The 19,085-nt window shown below is 38.3% G+C and overlaps 2 protein-coding genes across 2 annotated transcripts; both read right to left on the bottom strand.

The window, feature by feature from the left end:
• Positions 1–6,249: 6,249 nt before the first annotated feature.
• Positions 6,250–9,926, bottom strand: LOC109184823 (phospho-2-dehydro-3-deoxyheptonate aldolase 1, chloroplastic-like). The gene is made up of 5 exons (XM_019334870.1): positions 9,274–9,926; positions 8,669–8,946; positions 7,908–8,184; positions 7,535–7,780; positions 6,250–6,798 (listed from the first exon to the last, which is right to left on the bottom strand). Exons 1-5 carry the CDS (start codon positions 9,832–9,834, stop codon positions 6,541–6,543), a joined length of 1,620 nt encoding a protein of 539 aa, XP_019190415.1. The 5' UTR covers positions 9,835–9,926; the 3' UTR covers positions 6,250–6,540.
• Positions 9,927–14,583: 4,657 nt separating this feature from the next.
• On the bottom strand, positions 14,584–17,978 carry LOC109184736. Its single transcript, XM_019334775.1, has 4 exons — positions 15,400–17,978; positions 15,085–15,148; positions 14,688–14,873; positions 14,584–14,589 (listed from the first exon to the last, which is right to left on the bottom strand). Exons 1-4 carry the CDS (start codon positions 17,976–17,978, stop codon positions 14,584–14,586), a joined length of 2,835 nt encoding a protein of 944 aa, XP_019190320.1.
• Positions 17,979–19,085: the final 1,107 nt, after the last annotated feature.

Genomic DNA, 19,085 nt, shown 5'->3' with positions numbered 1-19,085 from the left:
CCACATTGTGTAACAAAATAATAGTTCCACATATAATAACATATATTGTAGAAATGGAAACGCCATTGCACAACATACCTCACCAGGAGTGAATAGGCTGACAGCATCAACATTAACCCCCTCCGGACGAAGACGTTTAGTAAAAGCTCGTCCGCGAACATCATCGCCAAGAGAACCAGTAACACGAGCACCAGACAAAAGAGTGCCGGGTGCAACAACCTACCACCATAAATAAAAAAGATAAATGATGCTGGGTAAACCCCAAAAGTACACGCACAGACCAATATTAAATATATTTAAAAGCGATCGGAACGTATCCAAGCATACTTACAGCATCAAATGGGCCCGAAGAGCACCCCCGAGGCATTACATTCGTTGAATGTGCGTTATATTCACGAACAATTGCATCCACCACGTCCTAACATTGGGAAGGCAGATCCTGCGACAAACCATCACCCACACCCGAAAAATCCTGAGACAACCCATGACTGAACGAGGGGCGGAATGCATCATCCTAATAAATGAAAAAAACCGTCATACAAACTCCCCAATATATACAAACATACCATATCTAATTGGACACCGAAGGAAAAAATGGAATAATAAAAACTTGTAAGTAGACATCACATGAACGCATAGCACCAAACATCCTGCACCTGCATAAACACCGTGCAGTACCAAAAAAATATACATAGTTACCAACATGTCAAAGATACAACCACAACCCATTCATGCCATCAAAACACATCAACTCCCCCCCCCCCCCCCCAACACCTACTAGCAAAAAAAGTCCAAAACAAATACATACTAGAACAACCACTCCAAATCTAATAACGCCTTCTTTTCCTACAACGACGAACAACCTTACTTACAGCATCGGGCCTACCCCCTCCAGTCTCCGCCTCACTCGGAGCATCACCGGCAGCCTCAACGCACTGACCGGCACCCTCTACAACATATGCCTGCTGCACAATGGGATCCTGCTGGTCCAAACCCGCACCAGATAGTGGAACTTCATCGACTGTAGACTTCTGCTGAACAGCACTAACAACCGCATCGACCGTCTGCAAGTTCTCTGGGTTATCCCAGATATCATCATCGCTGAGCACACCAACCCCTCCCAGCTCAGCAGACAGTGCCCCACTGGTGGACCCAAATTGATCAGCCAGCAAGATTATCCTCCGAGCACCTGCAACAACTCTAAGAAAGCCATCTGTCGGTCCTGGGTGGTCATCATGGTGGTCCATAAAGTGGACCATGTCCTCAAGAGCTGCAGCTACGGCATCGGTCTTTTCAGCATAAATCTCAGCCACAGTCTGCATCAATACACAAATTGAGATTATGCGACAATGCATCCACCACTATACCCCCCCCCCCCATGCACACAGCATACTACCACCCCAAGAATAGGTAAAGGCACACATGTTTATACTATAATGCATTCACCTCCCCCCGTACGCACGCACGTGCTTGTCACACATGTAAAGACACACATGGTTATACCCCCCCCCCCCCCCCCCCCCCCGTACGCACACAGCATGCTGCCACCCCCAGAATAGGTAAAGGCACTCATGCGTATACTATAACGCATTCACCTCCCCCTCCGTACGCACACACATGCTTATTCAATAATAAAACAAAACCCAAACAACATTACCTGCACCAAACCAAGATCATTACAAAAAAAAAAAAAAAAAAAAAAAAAAAAAAAAAAAAAAAAAAAACATTTCGGAGGAACAATGACACACCCCGAACCAGAAAAGCACAAACAGCATGACCACCAACCACCCCTCCCCCCCCCCCCCCCCCCTCTCTGGACAAAATAGTAATACGCACAAATTAATGGCTATAAACGCACAAACACATACTGATCATAGAAATACCACGATTATGCTGTACTGCACTCACCTCCTGCCCCATGCGCATACAGCATACTTGTAAAAACAAATGGTATTACCACACAACACATAACCACGGACACATGCCAACCTCATCACAAAAAAACAAAAATAAAAAAGAAAAGACCATTACGGAACAAAAACACACACCGAACCATTTAAGCACATCAATAGCATGACCACCACCCGCACCCCCCCCCCCCCCCCCCCCCCGAATAGCAAAACACACGAATTACAAGCTATAAACAACCCAACCCTATAGTAAACATAGAAACAATTCGATTATACTGTACTGCACTCACCTACCGCCCATGCGCATATAGCATACTTGTAAAAATCAAACAGTATTACCACACCCCCAACACCCCTCATGCCAAAAAAACTAATAGTTGGCACAAATCGAAGACTCTATACGCACAAACGGATATTACGTAAAGCTACAAAAACAGTATAGAATACTTCATCACCCGCCGAATCAGTTACGCGCATAGCATACTTGGAAGAAATAATTAAACAATATCACCAGCAAAAACCCACCCCCTTTGCAAAGATTATCCATTACAAAACAAATAGAAACACAACACCAAAAGCATGACCACCACAACACCCTACACCCCCCCCCCCCCCACACACACACACAAAAAAGCAGTATGCACTAGGTACCAGCTCTGTACGCACAAACTGATTCGCAAACACATACGAACCGCCCTCATAGACCACCCAAAATCACGGTACACACGTTCACCCAGAAATAACACCCCCTTCACGAAAATGACAAAATTACCTTTTCAGGAGCAGCAACGTCAGGTGGATTGAGACCCCCTCTTCATCGTGACCCTACTCCCAACACAAAGATAAAACACGCATATAAGGACAAACGAATACTTAACAAGACACTTTGAAGAGACTATTCCCTAGATACACAATTTCACAATTCAATCAATTTTAAAAAAGACCTAAAGTTAGAGATTGATCAATAGGTAATGTTGCACCAATGCCCAACCAAAGGGCAACGGGTAAACAACAAAAAGTATCTGCACTAATAATACCTGCGAACTGAATGGTCCAACCACCTCACCCCGTCCAAACCCACCACACCTGAACTCAGCTAGTTCTCGGGCCTTTAAAAGCCTAGTGGACCACCCTCGACATGCTGACATCGCACGGGGCACAACCCTCTTTCCGTGTACAAGTCTATCCACATACAGCAGCTGCAAGAATGAAAAAGAGTCATTGATACGCACCAAAAACAAATAAAACACAAACACATATATTCACGAATTAGAACATACCAACAAGAAAACAGTAGGGCCCGAGAAAGGCTGATTGGGATCCTTGAACCAATTCCCATGCCGATGAACCAAACACTCAATGACGAACCTGCACCAATTGAGGTTCTTAATCTCATCCACGTCCTCAAAGTGGTGATACACACGCTGATTGGCATATCCATTCATCATGGGAGAAGCCAACACACTGATTGCCAGCATCGCGAAGTTTCTCTTCAACCATACATCGCCCTCAAGTTGGGTCTTGATCTTAGTAGCAATCATAGGCAGTGTAACAGAATGATTGACCTTCTTGAACTTCCATCGCCATTCTTTAAGGGAGTCACTGATATCATCTTTAGCCCTTTTGAAAATAACAATCTCGCCGCGGGCAGACCTAAAACCAAATGCACATCTGCCTCCGACACTCGAATAACGGACCCATTCTCCACACGCAAAGACATATCAACCGGATCGAAGTTTGAAAGCAGCCACCTAGCTAGCGGTTTCGGAATGTCATACACATCAAGGTTGAACAGCGCCCCCAAACCCAGCTCGTAAACGGCTTTCCGTTGGCAAGCATTGAACCGCTTCATTGGTTTCACGAGATGCGTGGGCGAAGCACGGATCTTCAATGGTGGAAATAAAGCGTGGTCGACTTCGTCGGGCTGGACATCCGAAACATCCGAATCCGGGGGTTGATGTGCCAGCTCAGTGGGTATTTCAACCGCAGCAGTCTCGGGCAAATCTGTCACCACATCTGCCGCAACCACAGGCGCACTAGCGACGTCGAAAGGCACTGCAGAAAATACCACACACGAACACAAAAAAAAAAAAAAAAAAAAAAAAAAAAAAAAAAAAAAAAACATATTACAATCAAATAGTGACACACAACTATAACTATAACCTGGAAGCACACAACTAGAAATAACCACAACCCCCCCCCCCCCCCCCCCCCCCCCCCGTATTCTATGGATTCCACCCCCATGCACCCACTAACCTGCAGACGCACATACCGAAACGACATAAACCACAACGACATAAAGAAACAAAGAAACATAAACCCTGGTAGCCCACAACAAGAAACAACCACAATCCCCACCAATATTCTACGGATTCCACCCATGCACCCACCAAACTTTCAAATGCACATACCAGTAATTCAACAGTAATGCCAATTTCCAGAAAAAAAGAATACGCACACGGTTACACCCCCAAACGCACACACCATGTTTATAATGACATTGTGAGTAATCCATTATGATTATGGCATGGGATGATGCCATCCCATGACTGTACTAAACCAAGTTATAACTAGAGGTATTTGAATCCGTTTTCTATTTTCCATAAAAAATGGAAAATTTTCAGAAACTAAACCCACCTTAAACTTTGTCATACACACGTAACAAAATTTGATTACAACAAACTAATAAAAAACTTAAAAATTATACTTTTTTTTTTTTTTTTTTTGTGGTCTGAAACTAAGATATGAAGAATGTTGAAAAATATATGGGTAGAGCTAGTTCTGGGCATGGCTGGAAGTGAACAAATTGAATTAAAGAGATGAACCCAAATTACCAAAAACGAAAAGAGCCATTCAATAGTAGTTCCAAGTTCCAAAAACAAAGAATATGCACATGGTTACAAACCAAACCGCACACACCATGAACCGCACCCCCCCCCCCCCCCCCACTTACATACATCACAACATACGACACCCACAAATACAACAGAACATACAGACAAAAAAACACTTTCCAATCCCCCACAAATTAAAAAATAATAATAATAACCACCAAACGCCCCACCATAGCTCCGGCCAAAAACACCATGAACACCGCAATCCCCGTCCTCCCAGCCATGGGCATCACCAATCCGCCCACCACCCCCACCCCAAAACCACCAACAAACAACGAAATACACAATGACCACCCCCACCCCAAAACCCCCAACAAACAACGAAATACACAATGACCACCCCCACCCCAAAACCCCAACAAACAACGAAATACACAATGACCACCCCCCCCGATACCAAACCTGAGATACACCAGTCGACCCGCCCCTCGCCCCCCTCCCCCGTACCGGCCGATAACCCATCAAACAAGACCCTCATACATCACCCAAAAGAGAAACTCATGAAACCCACAGCAGAAATTGCAGAAAAATTTAAAAAAAAAAAAACAAAAAAAAAAAAAAAAAAAAAAAAAAACAAAACAAAACAAAACAAAACAAAGAATCCGAAACCCCAACCCGGAACCCCAACAAACCCCAAATCAGTGAACACACACCCCCACACCAGAAACGACACTACATAGCCAAGAAACACACGAAGATAAGCGCGAAACGAACAAAAACCATACGATCAACTGAAAAAATGGGTATAAAGGTTAAAACCTGGAATAGGAACGGGCGCGACACCTTTACGCCACTTAGAATTCCTCGACCTCGACCCTGCCATGACCAACATCGGTACAAGCACTGCACACCCGCCGCGAATGGAGATGAACCTGCGAGAAAACCCCTTGTCTACGCGAATGAGGATGACCCTTCACGATGAAGCTACCCCTTTGAATCGACGGCAAAGTGAGAGAAACGGGCAAGACTCCTAATTTAACTCGTGACACGACACCACACACACGCGAATCAAGGACTTGACATAAATGGACCCCATCGCAAAAGACAACAATACCCCCCAATTTAATAAAACAGAGAAACACACGGCTAAATAAAAATACATCATCCGTACCGTTAAACGTTGATAATGAAGGACCCAGATTAAAACTCACAAACACACCTAAATAGGGGGTGCATCGGATTCAAAATCTATATATATTATCATAATTCTTTTTTCTTTTTGAACTTATACTGAATAGTGCGTTATTCACTATATCTCAAGTAGTGAAAAGGACAGAGAGAAAACATTCTCAAGAGATATTCCAAGGCAATTTGTTAAGTATAAATGTTCAAGCTTAAACTTAAACAATTACATTCAAGTTTGTTCAAATCCAAATCATATTTGTTAAAATCAAATTTCTTTGTGTAAAGACATTATAAGCACCAAATTTTAAATCTTGATACAATTCACTTGAAACTTTCTGTATTAACAAATGGGCAATAGGATCTACATCACCTATTCCAAACTCTTCTTACAACAGTTAAGAGATTTGCACAACTAATTTTCTACTTTATTCATCGCCACCAAACTCTCATACATCATACCATCATGTTCTTCCAGTGTATGCATTGCAGGACACTGGACATAACATAGTTCTAAACAGGATAAAAAATAGTTGAAAACAAAACGGATCGACAAAGGCAAACACCAAGAGATCGATGAGGGGGGAAGTCAGAATCCATTCCTCAAACTGCTCTCACAGCGGTAGTGTGGCTTGAGATCCGATTCTCCTCTTTCTCAAGCGTTCCGCGATAATGAATGCAAGCTCGAGGGATTGGGAGGCGTTCAATCTAGGATCACAGTGGGTGTGGTAACGTGAGCTCAGATCATCGAAAGTCACAGTTCGAGATCCACCAATGCACTCTGTCACGTTTTGGCCCGTCATTTCTAAGTGCACACCTCCAGGGTGGCTCCCCTCTTGCTCGTGCACATCAAAGAAAGCTCTCACTTCGGCCTGATTGCAGAAAATGACACTTTGAGATATACATTCTAGCATTTAATGTGCATTCTTGAACATTGAAACTATATCATTAACAACATCTTCAACAAGAAATCATTATTAGATATAAGTTTTCTAAAAAGATTGCCACTTGAGAAGAAGATGAAAAGAAAGCCACACCAAAACTAGTGGGTCCATCACAGATAGAGACGCAAACCTAACTACATATAGTATCACAGTGATATTCTTTGTATGATTGAATCCATAGTTTAAAAACTCAAAAACAAAATATTACCTTTGACTACTTAACACCCAAAATGCATTTTCCACAGCTAAACAATCTATTTGAGATTCTTAGTCATAGTCTTTGTTAATTGAATATCATTAAATTTTTTGTCTAAACGTAACTAGTTTTTTCCCTCATTATTTAATGTTGATTTAGTAGGGTCATCTGTTCAACTTGTCAAACAATTGTAGAGAGCGGCCCTATGGGCAAATCCCGATAAAAGCTAGAATCTGCTGCCATGATTATTCATGAAATATTCAATTATTGGCCCTTCTGATGAATTATTGAGTGGGATACCGCAGCATAAATGTTTCCTCAGACAGTTCTATTTGTAGGGAAAGATATCATCCATGATATTAGTTAACAAAGTACGAACCACACAATTATGGCTAGTAGAAGGCATGCTAAATTAAGGATATCCATATGAAACATGAAGGAACTTAAAATCGAAATGGAAGTATTTACCCGGATTGAATCAAAAGGTCGAGTTTTTAGACCGCAAGGAGCCTTAATAGTATTTCCATGCATGGGATCTGATACCCAAGTAACGATTTGCCCTGCCCTTCGGATTGCCCTAATCAAATGAGGAAGCTTGACCCTCATGTTCTCCGCTCCCATCCTTGTAATTATTGTGATCCGCCCTGGCTTGTTCTGGGGATTCAAAATTTCAATGAGCTTGACTAAATCGCCTGGATTCATCTTGTCACTCACCTGCAGAGCAACACTCTGTTAGTTACAGATTTCTATCATGGGTTTCATATAATCAGCAAACAAACAGAGCCATGTTATCGAAACGAATACAAGCAACTGTAGTCTAACAACACGGAAGAATATTCACCTTAATTCCCAGAGGGTTAGCAACTCCTCTCAAGAACTCGACATGAGCGCCATCCAATTGCCGGGTTCGCTCTCCAGCCCAAAGAAAATGAGCAGAGCAGTCATAGTACAGGCCAGACGTTGAATCCAGCCTGGTGAGTGACTGCTCATATGGCAAGTGCAAGCACTCATGGGATGTCCAAAAATCAGTGGTTTTCATGATAGGATGATCCATTGTAAGACCAGCAGCATTCATGAAACCAAGGGCCTCATCAACTCTATGAGCTAGTTCACGATACCTGATCAAGCCAAAAGAAGAAATCACAATATATTCTATGAGCTAGTTGAAAAAAAAAAAAAAAAAAAAAAAAAAACTACTTCATCATCTAAATTTAGCTTCTAGTTTTTGAGTTTTTTTTTTTGTTATCAGACCACCAGGTGTCCTGAACAGGCCCTAACTGTAGGAAGCACCTTTAAGCCCGTACCATACTCAGATTAATCCCCATTTGCACCGGCCCGCCCCAATTAAGGGGCAAAGTGCTGGCCAGATTGGTTTTGGCATACGAGAGGAGGTTCGAACTTCCAACCTCTCTTAAGAGACAAGAGTGCACGGTCACCCACACCAACCAAGCTAGTTTCTAGTTTTTGAGTTTAAACGTGTTCTATAAATTCATTTTTTTGGACTTTTGGAATAGAAGTAATACTCTGAAACCAAACAAAGTATGCAGAACCTGAACATCACAAAACACATATTGCACATAGATACAGTATGGGAGAAAATACCTATCCCCCTGCTCACTATGCTCGGTGAAATCCAAGTTCCATTGAGTTACCCTCTGCATAGAGGCATAACCTCCAGTAGCAAAAGCCCTCAAGAGATTCAATGTAGCTGCAGATTGGCAATAGGCCCTGATCAACCTCTGGGGGTCAGGAATCCTCGACTTCTCATCAAATGCATCTCCATTCACGTTGTCTCCCCTGTAACTTGGCAACTTTACACCATCCTTTTCCTCAAAGGACTCTGATCTTGGCTTAGCGAATTGCCCAGCCATTCTTCCTACCTATTTATAAAGATATTAGGTATATAATACATGTTAGAATCAAAATACTAGGTCCTCACCAAAAAAAATAATCAAAATACTAGGTATCGAATTCAATTTATTATCATTACAACATAAGTTTTAGTATGTAAACAATAACCAGAATCCAAACGAGATTGATTCTCAATATTAATCAAACAATAAGCTGAATAACAAGATACGTAGGAAATTAACATTAGCCCGAAATGTGAGATTTTACAAAAATTGGAAATTTTAATTCTCTGAGAGATTTTTTTTTTTTTTTTAAAGCAAGAAACTTGATGAAAATGAGGATAAAAATGGTTTAACCTTGATAACGGGCATTTGACCACCGAACATGAGAACAGCTCCCATCTGAAGGAGGATTCTGAAAGTGTCCCTTATGTTGTTAGCATTGAACTCCTTGAAACTCTCGGCACAATCTCCACCTTGGAGCAAGAACGCCCTACCCATTGCGGCCTCTCCGAGCTTCTCCTCCAAGCTGCGTGCCTCTCCAGCAAACACGATCGGCGGGAAAGACTCAATAGTCTTGAGCACCGATTCAAGCTCAGCCTGATCAGGGTACTCGGGGAGCTGAAGCGCCTTCTTGGATTTCCAGCTTTCCACGGCCCACTTACCCTCACCACCTCCCGACTTCGACACAGTCGGAGCCGCCGCCGCGGAGGCAGAAGTGGAGGCAGGCGGGGTTTGCTTGGAAGACGACTTGGAAGGGTCGGCAGAATGGACGGCGGAGATGGGGCGGACGGATCTGGCTGGGGGTTTGAGGGAAACCCCATGCTTGTAGAAAGGTGAAACGGGTTGTTGGTGGGTAGGGGGAGCAAGGGTTTTGTTGGGGAGAAGAGAGGTGGCACTGCCGGATGCAAGAGCCATTGTTAGAGAGTTATCCAAGGTGTTCGACGATATGCCTGTGAGAAGCTTTTTAGCGTGTTGTGTTGAGAAAATGCGAATGCGGGCGGTGGCGCTTGAAGAATGGGGAGGGAGAGGAGTTTATAAGAGCATTTGGGTAGTGAGTTTGGTAGTTGTGGGGAGGTTGATGAATGAAGGAAGGAAGAGCAGAGGAAATAGGGTGGGGCCCAAGCTGCCAAATGCAGTGGTGGTTGAGAGGGACTGTCTCGTCATTTTACCATTTGGTTGGTGCAACTCGCTCATTCCTGCAATCCTGCTTATCACTTATCACCTACTCAAATAGTGTTAGACTTCTCCCCAAAAATTGTCACCCAATAAATAACATAATTTTTTTTTTATATACCAAGGCTTCAGAAAATGACTCCTTTTTAAAAAAATATTATAATTTTTTAGTGTTTGGTTGAAAGTAAGAAAATTTTCTTCTTTTTTTGGTTAAAAGTTAAGAAATTTTATTTTTTATTTGATTTACTTCCATAAAAATGAACAATTATTTGTTTATAATAATAATAATAATAATATTATTATTATTATGTAGTGGTGGTGGTGATGTTTGTGGTGATGGTGGTGGTGTGCTCATGGTCGTGGTGGTGGTGCGCTCGTGGTTGTGATTGTGGTTGTGATAATAATAATTCAGAAATTAACTTGAAAAAAGAAGAGAGTGAAGAGAGATGAAAAAATAAAGAAATTGTAAAATGTCTTCCACCAAAGAAACTAGGATGACATTTTCTATCAAATTGGTCATTTTTTATGTTGACCATAATGAATATTTTACTTTGACTTTATTTTTTTTGAATACTAAAACACGTGAAAATCTGAAAAATAACTTCCAAATTTTCATATAGACCCTTAATTCTTGTCATCAACACTTTATTAGTGGAGCTGGTTGCATAAACTTTTCTAATATGACAATTTATCTATATTATATGATTTATTTACAAGTTACCACATAAGAATGCTATATATCTATCTAAACAAAAAGTGCTAGACTAATTCTATTTACAATAAATTTAATAAGCATATGATAATAAATAAATCTAAAAACATAATAAGCCTCAATCAAAGTTATATCCCTCATTTATGTCTATATTTTGAATGCTAATCATTTTGTATATTATGCTTTTAGAGTTGTACTATATAATTTTTTGGACAAAAATATCCCTACCGTTATAACTTCCGTTATCTTTTCCATTATTGTTACCATACACATGCATCCACCATATATTTCTTATATTCTTTAATGAGAATAATATTTGTAGACATTATATATTGGATTATTATAATAAATAAATTTGATTTTATATAGATTTTAATTAGTAAGAATTTGTTAATTATTTTTAAAAAATATAAATATTAGACATATATTTTTGCACATCCCGCATAGAAAAGATTAGTTAAAGCAATAAGAATGAAAAGAGTATTTTCGATTTAGCATTGATAATAGTTTTTTTTTTTTTTTTTTTTTTTGAGTGAGCTGATAATAGTTTATTACACGTGGCTTCTTGGCCGTTTGCTTTGAGACTTGGGTACGCCAATGATAATCTAAAGCGAGTGTATTAAATCATAATTTCTATAACCTTTTCAAAACTTTAAAATTCGGTGGTATTCGATTTAAACTTTTAGGGAGTGTTTGATTCAAGTTATATAACATAATCTAGGGGATGTGAGTTTTGAAATGTCACATTCCCATATTTGGTTCAAGTTATATTATTTTTTCAAAAGTGTTTAGTAAATTAGTTGTTAGCTGATAGTTGATTACATGCAAAATGATCATCTAAAAAAGTTGATCGAAAAAGCTACTTTGAGCAGTTTTTTAAATTTTAGTATTTTGGTGCAATAAGCTGTTACAAAAAAAAAAAAAAAAAAAAAAAAAACTAATTAATCAAACACTCATATTGATAGTTTTTTTTTTTAATGAAAAGGAAGGGGTGGAGCCCCGTGAGAAACAAAACAACAAAGACAGTCACCACGGGTGTAAGGAACCCCGATACTATCACAATGAACCCGTGCCGCTAGGTCGGCATTGGGACAAAAGTAAAACAAAACCAAATTAGGTTCAGAACTATGATTTTTAGCAAGACAATCCGTCACTTGGTTCTGTTCCCGCAGCACGTGATGGCAAATGACACTCCATCTTCTTTTGATCAAACTTTTGCACTCTAAAATGATGTTATTCAGGGTTCCGCCGCACGTAGCTGTTGGATATATGTTAGTAAAAACACTGCTGGAAATCATCAGATTTCTGACCACCCAAAAGTGGTCGGAAACAGCCTAAATTGGGTCAGAAACCGTGTTTCCGACCACTTTTCTGATCAAAATGGGGATCCGGAAAAAGGCCCGTCGCTAATTCCGACCACCATAGAGAGTGGTCGGAAACAACGAGCACATTTTTATAATCGTCGGAAACAAACGACGGGTTTGATACTTGGACAGATCCATATTTCCGACCACCATGTGGTCGGAAATTCCACGATCGGGCGGTCGGAAATTTGGAACCAAGAATTCGTTCATTCCAGATTTCCGACCCATAGTGGTCGGAAAACTAATAAATAAATAAATATATATATATATATATATTTTTTTTTCTTTTGTAATTTACAATTTCTATTGCTACTTTTTCTACAAATTATACACTGCTTTACCAATTTTAAAACTAGTAATTTCATAACACAAATATTATACATTTCAATATCAAATTTAATTATACATAATGTTGCAATTCTAATATCCACCATCATTCAAAATGTGCTAATACAATCAAAATATTTCCTAAATCACAAAAAAGTTAGAAGCTTGGATCTATTGCTGAAGATCATCTAACCCATCACAAAAAAAAAGTTAGAATCTTGGATCTATTGCTCAAGATCATCTAACCCATCACCAAAAAAAAAAACGTTAGAATGTTGGATCTATTGCTCAAGATCATCTAATCCAACACCACTACTTTCATGGCTAACGGCGGGATTAGTAGACTGAAAAGAAGGTTGATTTGCACCACGAATTGCAACAAATTCCGCTTCTAACCATGCCATTTTTTCCTTCATTTGCTTGTTCTCTTCTTTTAGTTCCTTAATTTGATCCTCATAAACTGCATGTGCCAATGATTGTCCGGATTTTGAATTCTTTTGCGTCACAGCCTCAGGGAAGTAGCGCGGTGTATCTGATCCAAATCCATAAACAGATCCTCTTTTCTTGAGGCCACCGGCTGCCAAGAACCATGCATTTGACTCTCCAAGCTCAGGTTGAGTTTGTTGTTTTTGAATTGCAGCCTCCTATATTTAACAATTTTTACCAAACACAATCATTTTATCATCTCAAAATCTAATAAATGTTATGACAATCATTTTCCTAGAAATTCCTCAAACAATTACCAACAAAGTGTAGCAAAACTCAATAAGACTCTCAAGGTAGTAAGACTTCATAGTAGTAAGACTCTTGAAGTAGTAGAAGGCAGTAACTCTATCTTCTCTTCATTATAAATAAAAAGATTCAATACAGTAAAGGTTTGCACAATGAAAATGATATTTTGAGTTCTGGTTTGTGAAACCAGAACTCAAAATAATTTTTTGAGTTCTGGTTTCACAAACCAGAACTCAAAATGATGTTTTGAGTTCTGGTATGTGAAACCAGAACTCAAAATAATTTTTTGAGTTTTGGTTTCACAAACCAGAACTCAAAATGATGTTTCTGCTCTAATATAATCTGCATGTTCCATCCCCTAACATGTCTAAACTAAGCATATTTTTAATTAGTTCTCAAGTCCGTATAGTTTCTGCTCTAATATAATCTGCATTCTAAATATCAAGATATGGGGTATTCTTACTACTATATTTGGATGTTGGCACAAGTATATTATGGAATATACTTTTTAAAACAAGTAAAACTGCTTTACTAGGCCTACACTTTTAATTCTAGGAAAAGTTTTAGTATCTTACATTTACATGATCAGCCTTTTTGCAAACAAACTCATTTGTCTTTTTGCGTTTGTGAGTTGCTTGGAACAACACTGCATGGGAGGGCTCTTCTCCAGACTTTTCTTTCTATCCAAGACAATAAACCAAATATTAATGTTGTTGTTTAACTATGAATTGTATTTAAATAGTAGTAAATGACTTATTAATCTTCTCCTATGCTCAGAAATGGAGATTGAACCTACAGTGTGCAGTGATGGTCCCAATCCCCCGCAATCTGAATTTCTATTTCTTTTGTTCTTCGCAGCAGTCTTCTTAAACTCCTCCGTATTCCAAATGCTGCGGTATTGGGCCAAAACCTGATCATTCATCCAATTTGGTGGTGCATGGCCTCTTGCCAAATTGATGCGAACCTGCCCCAACGTGTCACATAATCTTCTAGCAGCCTTTTTGTGAAATATACTCTGAATTACTGCCTCATCTTCTAGATTCCACTTATACTTTTTCTTTGATAAGATTAAAAAAAATCAAATTGTAATTAGTAAATGTATAAAGTAATAGTTATAGCATCTGGAGCATAAAGTAGGTATAAAGTAATTAGTAAATGTATAAATTATTAAATGTATATATTAGTAGTTCCCTATGGTAGTTATAAAGTAATTTACTAATAGCAGTTATAAAATAAGTTACCCTGAATTCATTAAACCATACGTCCTTCATATGTGTAGGAGCATCATTGTATGATTTTATAGCATCTGGAAATATTTTAGTTACATAATCGATAACTTTATTCGCACGTCATGGCTCAAACCTGTAACAAATTATAAATGTTAGAGATAAATGTTAAACACATTATAATTATTATAGTTATCAATATAAGACTTACAAATTGTTCCCAATGGGGCTTACTATGGGCCTGTTGCTTGGTGAAGTTGGAGGTGATGGAACATCATTTGGTAAGGCTGATATAGTTCGCTCCGAATCACTATTTCGGCTGGACTGTGGGAGAGTATTTGATGGTGGACTTTCAGAGTTAGATATTGGTGGTTGGGACATCAACGTTGTACTATTTTGCCTTGCACATTGAGACATTTTCTGCTTAAAATTCAAAGAAAGTTAGTAGTGTAAAATGTCATTTCTAAATTTTGTGTTTGTAAATGATCATTTTGAGTTCTGCTTTGTGAAACCAAAACTCAAAATGATCTTTTGAGTTCTGGTTTCACAAACCAAAACTCAAAATGATCTTTTGAGTTCTGGTTTGTGAAACTAGAACTCAAAAAATTATTTGAATTCTGGTTTCACAAACCAGAACTCGAAATGATGTTTTGAGTTCTGGTATGCGAAACCAGAACTCAAAATGATCTTGAGTTCTGGTTTCACAAACCAGAACTCAAAATAATTTTTTGAGTTCTGGTTTCACAAACCAGAACTCAAAATGATCTTTTGAGTTCTGATTTGTGAAACCAGAACTCAAAATGATCCTTTTGTAACGTCGTAAACCATTTTCATACATTCTACAATACTGATATATATATATATATATATATATATATATATATATATATATATATATACACACACACATTTGAAATCAAAATGAGAAAAAGTGGAGTACACATACCTTAAAATCGGTTGAACCTCCTCACAATTCAGTAACACATATTGATGAGCGGTGAAACGTTCTTCTACACTCAAATATCTTGTCTTTCTCCTGCCCATCGACCGACCAGGTCGATTGAATATTGACAAAGTAACTGGTAAGTTCTGATCAATGTCGTCATCATTTAGGTTCCGACCTATCCTTGTTCTTCTACTCTGCACATCATCTTCAAAATAAAATGATGCAAAGTGTGTTGCCTCTTCAAGCATATATGCATCAGCAATTGAACCTTTAACATATCTCTTATTTTTCATTTTGGACTTCAAGTGATTGAGGAAGCGTTCAAATGGATACATCCAACGATATTGTACTGGGCCACCTAAACGTGCTTCATAGGGAAGATGGACAGGCAAGTGTTCCATGCAATCAAACAGTGCTGGAGGGAAAAATCGTTCTAACTTACACAATGTTAAAACAATTGAGTTTTCCATTTCCTGTATTTTGTCTACACGTAGGGATGTAGAGCAAAGATTTCTAAAAAACGCACTTAACTCAGTCAAAGGCTTCCAGTGACAGCTTGGTAAAAACATGAAGGCTACAGGCATAAGAAACTGCATAAAAATATGACAATCATGACTTTTCATCCCTATTAATTTAGAATATGTGGAATCAACACATGTAGCCAAATTAGAAGAAAACCCATCAGGTAACTTCAAAGTTCGTAACCACTCATAGACAGCTAATTGATTAGTACGATTCAAACTGTAGCTTGCCTTGGGCATAAGATAACGTCCATTCTTTTCCACCAACTCAAGTTCGGGCCTATTACACACGTCCTTCATATCGAGACGTGCATTAGGCGTGTCTTTATTTTTAGCTGTGCCTTTGACATCCATAACTGTGTGGAAAATGTTATCAAACACATTTTTCTCTATATGCATCACATCAAGATTGTGACGTAACAAATTATCCTTCCAATAAGGCAAATCCCAAAATATGCTTTTTTTTTTCCAGTTGTGTGCTTGTCCAAACGCCTCAATGCGACCAATTGGACCATCAATAATCCTTGGGATATTTTCCAAACTATGAAACAACTCATCTCCTGTCCAAATTGGTTGAGGTCTTGATTTCTCAGCTCGTTGTTTGACGAAGGTATCTCGATTCTTCCTCCATGAGTGATTCATTGGAAGGAATTGACGATGACAATCAAACCAACATGTTTTATGACCATTCTTCAGATAAAATGATTTAGAATAATGAAGACAATAAGGACATGCTAGTTTCCCGGCTGTCTGCCATCCAGATAACATACCGTATGCAGGAAAGTCATTGATGGTCCACATTAACGCAGCGCGCATCATAAAATTTTGTTTAAGTGATGCATCATAAGTTAAGACACCTGTTTCCCATAACAATTGAAGTTCATCAATTAAAGGCTGAAGATAGACATCAATATTGGCCTTTGGATTCTTCGGTCCAGGAATAATACAGGTTAAGAATGTGTATGGTGTAGTCATACACATTGAAGGTGGGAGATTATACGGAACAACCATAACAGGCCAACAAGAGTACGGCTTTGCATTGAAACCAAAAGGAGAAAATCCATCAGAACATAAGCCCAGTCTTACATTTCGGGGATCTACTGAGAAATCAGGGAACCTTCTATCAAAGTGCTTCCATGCTTCACCATCAGAGGGATGACACATAATACCAGGTTCGCGACGATTTTCATAATGCCATCGCATGTGTGAAGCAGAGCTATGTGATGCATACAAACGTTGCAATCGAGGAATGAGAGGAAGGTAATGCATTCTTTTACGAGGCACCTCTTTTGCACGAGTAGATCCAGATGGGCAAGGTTTAAATCTTGTCTCACCACAAAACTTACAGTGCTTGTCATTTATTTCAGACTTAGAGTACAACATACAATTGTTTACACAACAATCAATCTTCTCATGTCCAAGACCAAGCTTTGTAAGTAACTTTTTTGCATCATAATACCTGGTAGGTACTCGATTATCGGGACCCATCAAATGGTTAATATACTGAAATATCTGATCCATTGCTAGCTGTGGTATATTAAAAGTTGACTTGATATTCATCATCCTCAATGTATATGCCATCTCTGTTTCTTCATTAACATTCATTGATAAAGGTTGTCTCGCAGCATCTAACAATTCATAGAAGTTTTTTGCACTACTATGTGGTTCTTCATCTTGGTCATTTTCGACATTTAATGGAAAAAATGATGGACCAGATGCATCAAAAACCATTTGTTCATATTGGTTATTTTCACTAGGGCCCTCATTCATGTGGGGTTGTATTGAAGGTGGAAGCTCACCGTGACATGTCCAAATCCAATAACTTGGTTCAAAACCCTTCCTATATAAATGAACACGAACATCATCTGCAGACAAGTGTACTCTATTCTTACACTTACTACATGGACACCTAATCTTCATTGAAGCCTTGTATACAGGAAGTGTGCTTGCATAATTTACAAATTCCTCAACACCCAATAAGAACTCATCTGTGTACCCCCTTTTTCCGGGTAACAATCGATTATACATCCATTTCCGATGTTCAGGTATATTAGCCATGTAAAACAACTGTAAAAACATATATACAGTGCAAACACATATATAAATGTATTAAAAATAATACTAATATTTTAAATAATCATATACACTCATACTAATAATTAGACACATATAAAATGTCATTTGTAAAAAGTACAAATATATAAATAATTATAAACATACTCACATATACATATATGCACACTATACATTCTTCAATCATATTAAAATAAATAATCTAAATAAGTATTCACAAAAATATATTTAAAAAATCAAACTAGATCTAAGGAAAAAAAAATCATACTAGTTAATAGACACACATATAAAATGTAATTTTAAAAATGTACAAATATACAAATAATTATAAACATATTCACATAAATACACATATACATATATGCACACTATACATTCTTCAATCATATTAAAATAAATAATCTAAATAAGTATCCACAAAAATATATTTAAAAAATTAAACTAGATCTAAAAAAATTCATACTAGTAAATAGACACACACATATAAAATGTAATTTTTAAAAAGTAAAAATACACAAATAATTATAAACATATTCACATACACACATATACATTCTTCAATCATATTAAAATAAATAATCTAAATAAGTATTCACAAAAATATATTAAAAAAATCTAACTAGATCTAAAAAAAGTCTTAATAAATAGTAGATTTAAGAATGTAAACACATACCTTAACTTGATATGATGTAGTACAACTTGCTTTTAGCACTATTATGCATGAATTATTGAAAGAAAACCTGCAAAGAAGAAAAAAAGCAGTAGAAAGGGGTAAAAAACAGAGAAAATAGGTCTGGAAATACGCAGTGGAAGCATTTATATATAAAGGTATTTCCGACCACCATTAATTGTCGTCGGAAAAAATATATTTAAAATTCAAACCGCCGACAGTTTCCGACCACTGTTAGCATGTGGTCGGAAGTTCCGACCACCTACTAATAATGGTCGGAAATTCCGACCCCGTTCCGACCCCTTACCCATTCGCCGGAAAATTGCAAAAAAATGATTTTTTCCGACCACTTTTTGCGGTGGTCGGAAAGTGGTCGGAAATACGATGATTTCCAGCAGTGAAACCCAATAATAATCCTACGA

The sequence above is a fragment of the Ipomoea nil genome, unplaced genomic scaffold (genome assembly GCF_001879475.1).
Source record: "Ipomoea nil cultivar Tokyo-kokei standard unplaced genomic scaffold, Asagao_1.1 scaffold1286, whole genome shotgun sequence".
NCBI classification, from domain to species: Eukaryota; Viridiplantae; Streptophyta; class Magnoliopsida; order Solanales; family Convolvulaceae; genus Ipomoea; species Ipomoea nil.
The sequence above is the reverse complement of the archived record's forward strand: the minus strand, read 5'-3'. Positions and strand labels throughout refer to the sequence as shown.

Bases quoted from the DNA above. Each gene is read 5' to 3' on its own strand.
- LOC109184823 (XM_019334870.1), bottom strand. From the start codon at position 9,834: ATGGCTCTTGCATCCGGCAGTGCCACCTCTCTTCTCCCCAACAAAACC. The intron at 8,947-9,273 runs GTTAAACCATTT...CTTTATAAATAG, and splicing joins GTCAAATGCCCGTTATCAAG to GTAGGAAGAATGGCTGGGCA. The intron at 7,781-7,907 runs GTGAATATTCTT...GTTGCTCTGCAG, and splicing joins CTAACCCTCTGGGAATTAAG to GTGAGTGACAAGATGAATCC.
- LOC109184736 (XM_019334775.1), bottom strand. From the start codon at position 17,978: ATGGCTAATATACCTGAACATCGGAAATGGATGTATAATCGATTGTTA. The intron at 15,149-15,399 runs GTATGTGTACTC...TTGTGAAACCAG, and splicing joins GAGGTTCAACCGATTTTAAG to AACTCAAGATCATTTTGAGT. The intron at 14,874-15,084 runs GTTTGTGAAACC...AATTTTAAGCAG, and splicing joins AAACATCATTTCGAGTTCTG to AAAATGTCTCAATGTGCAAG.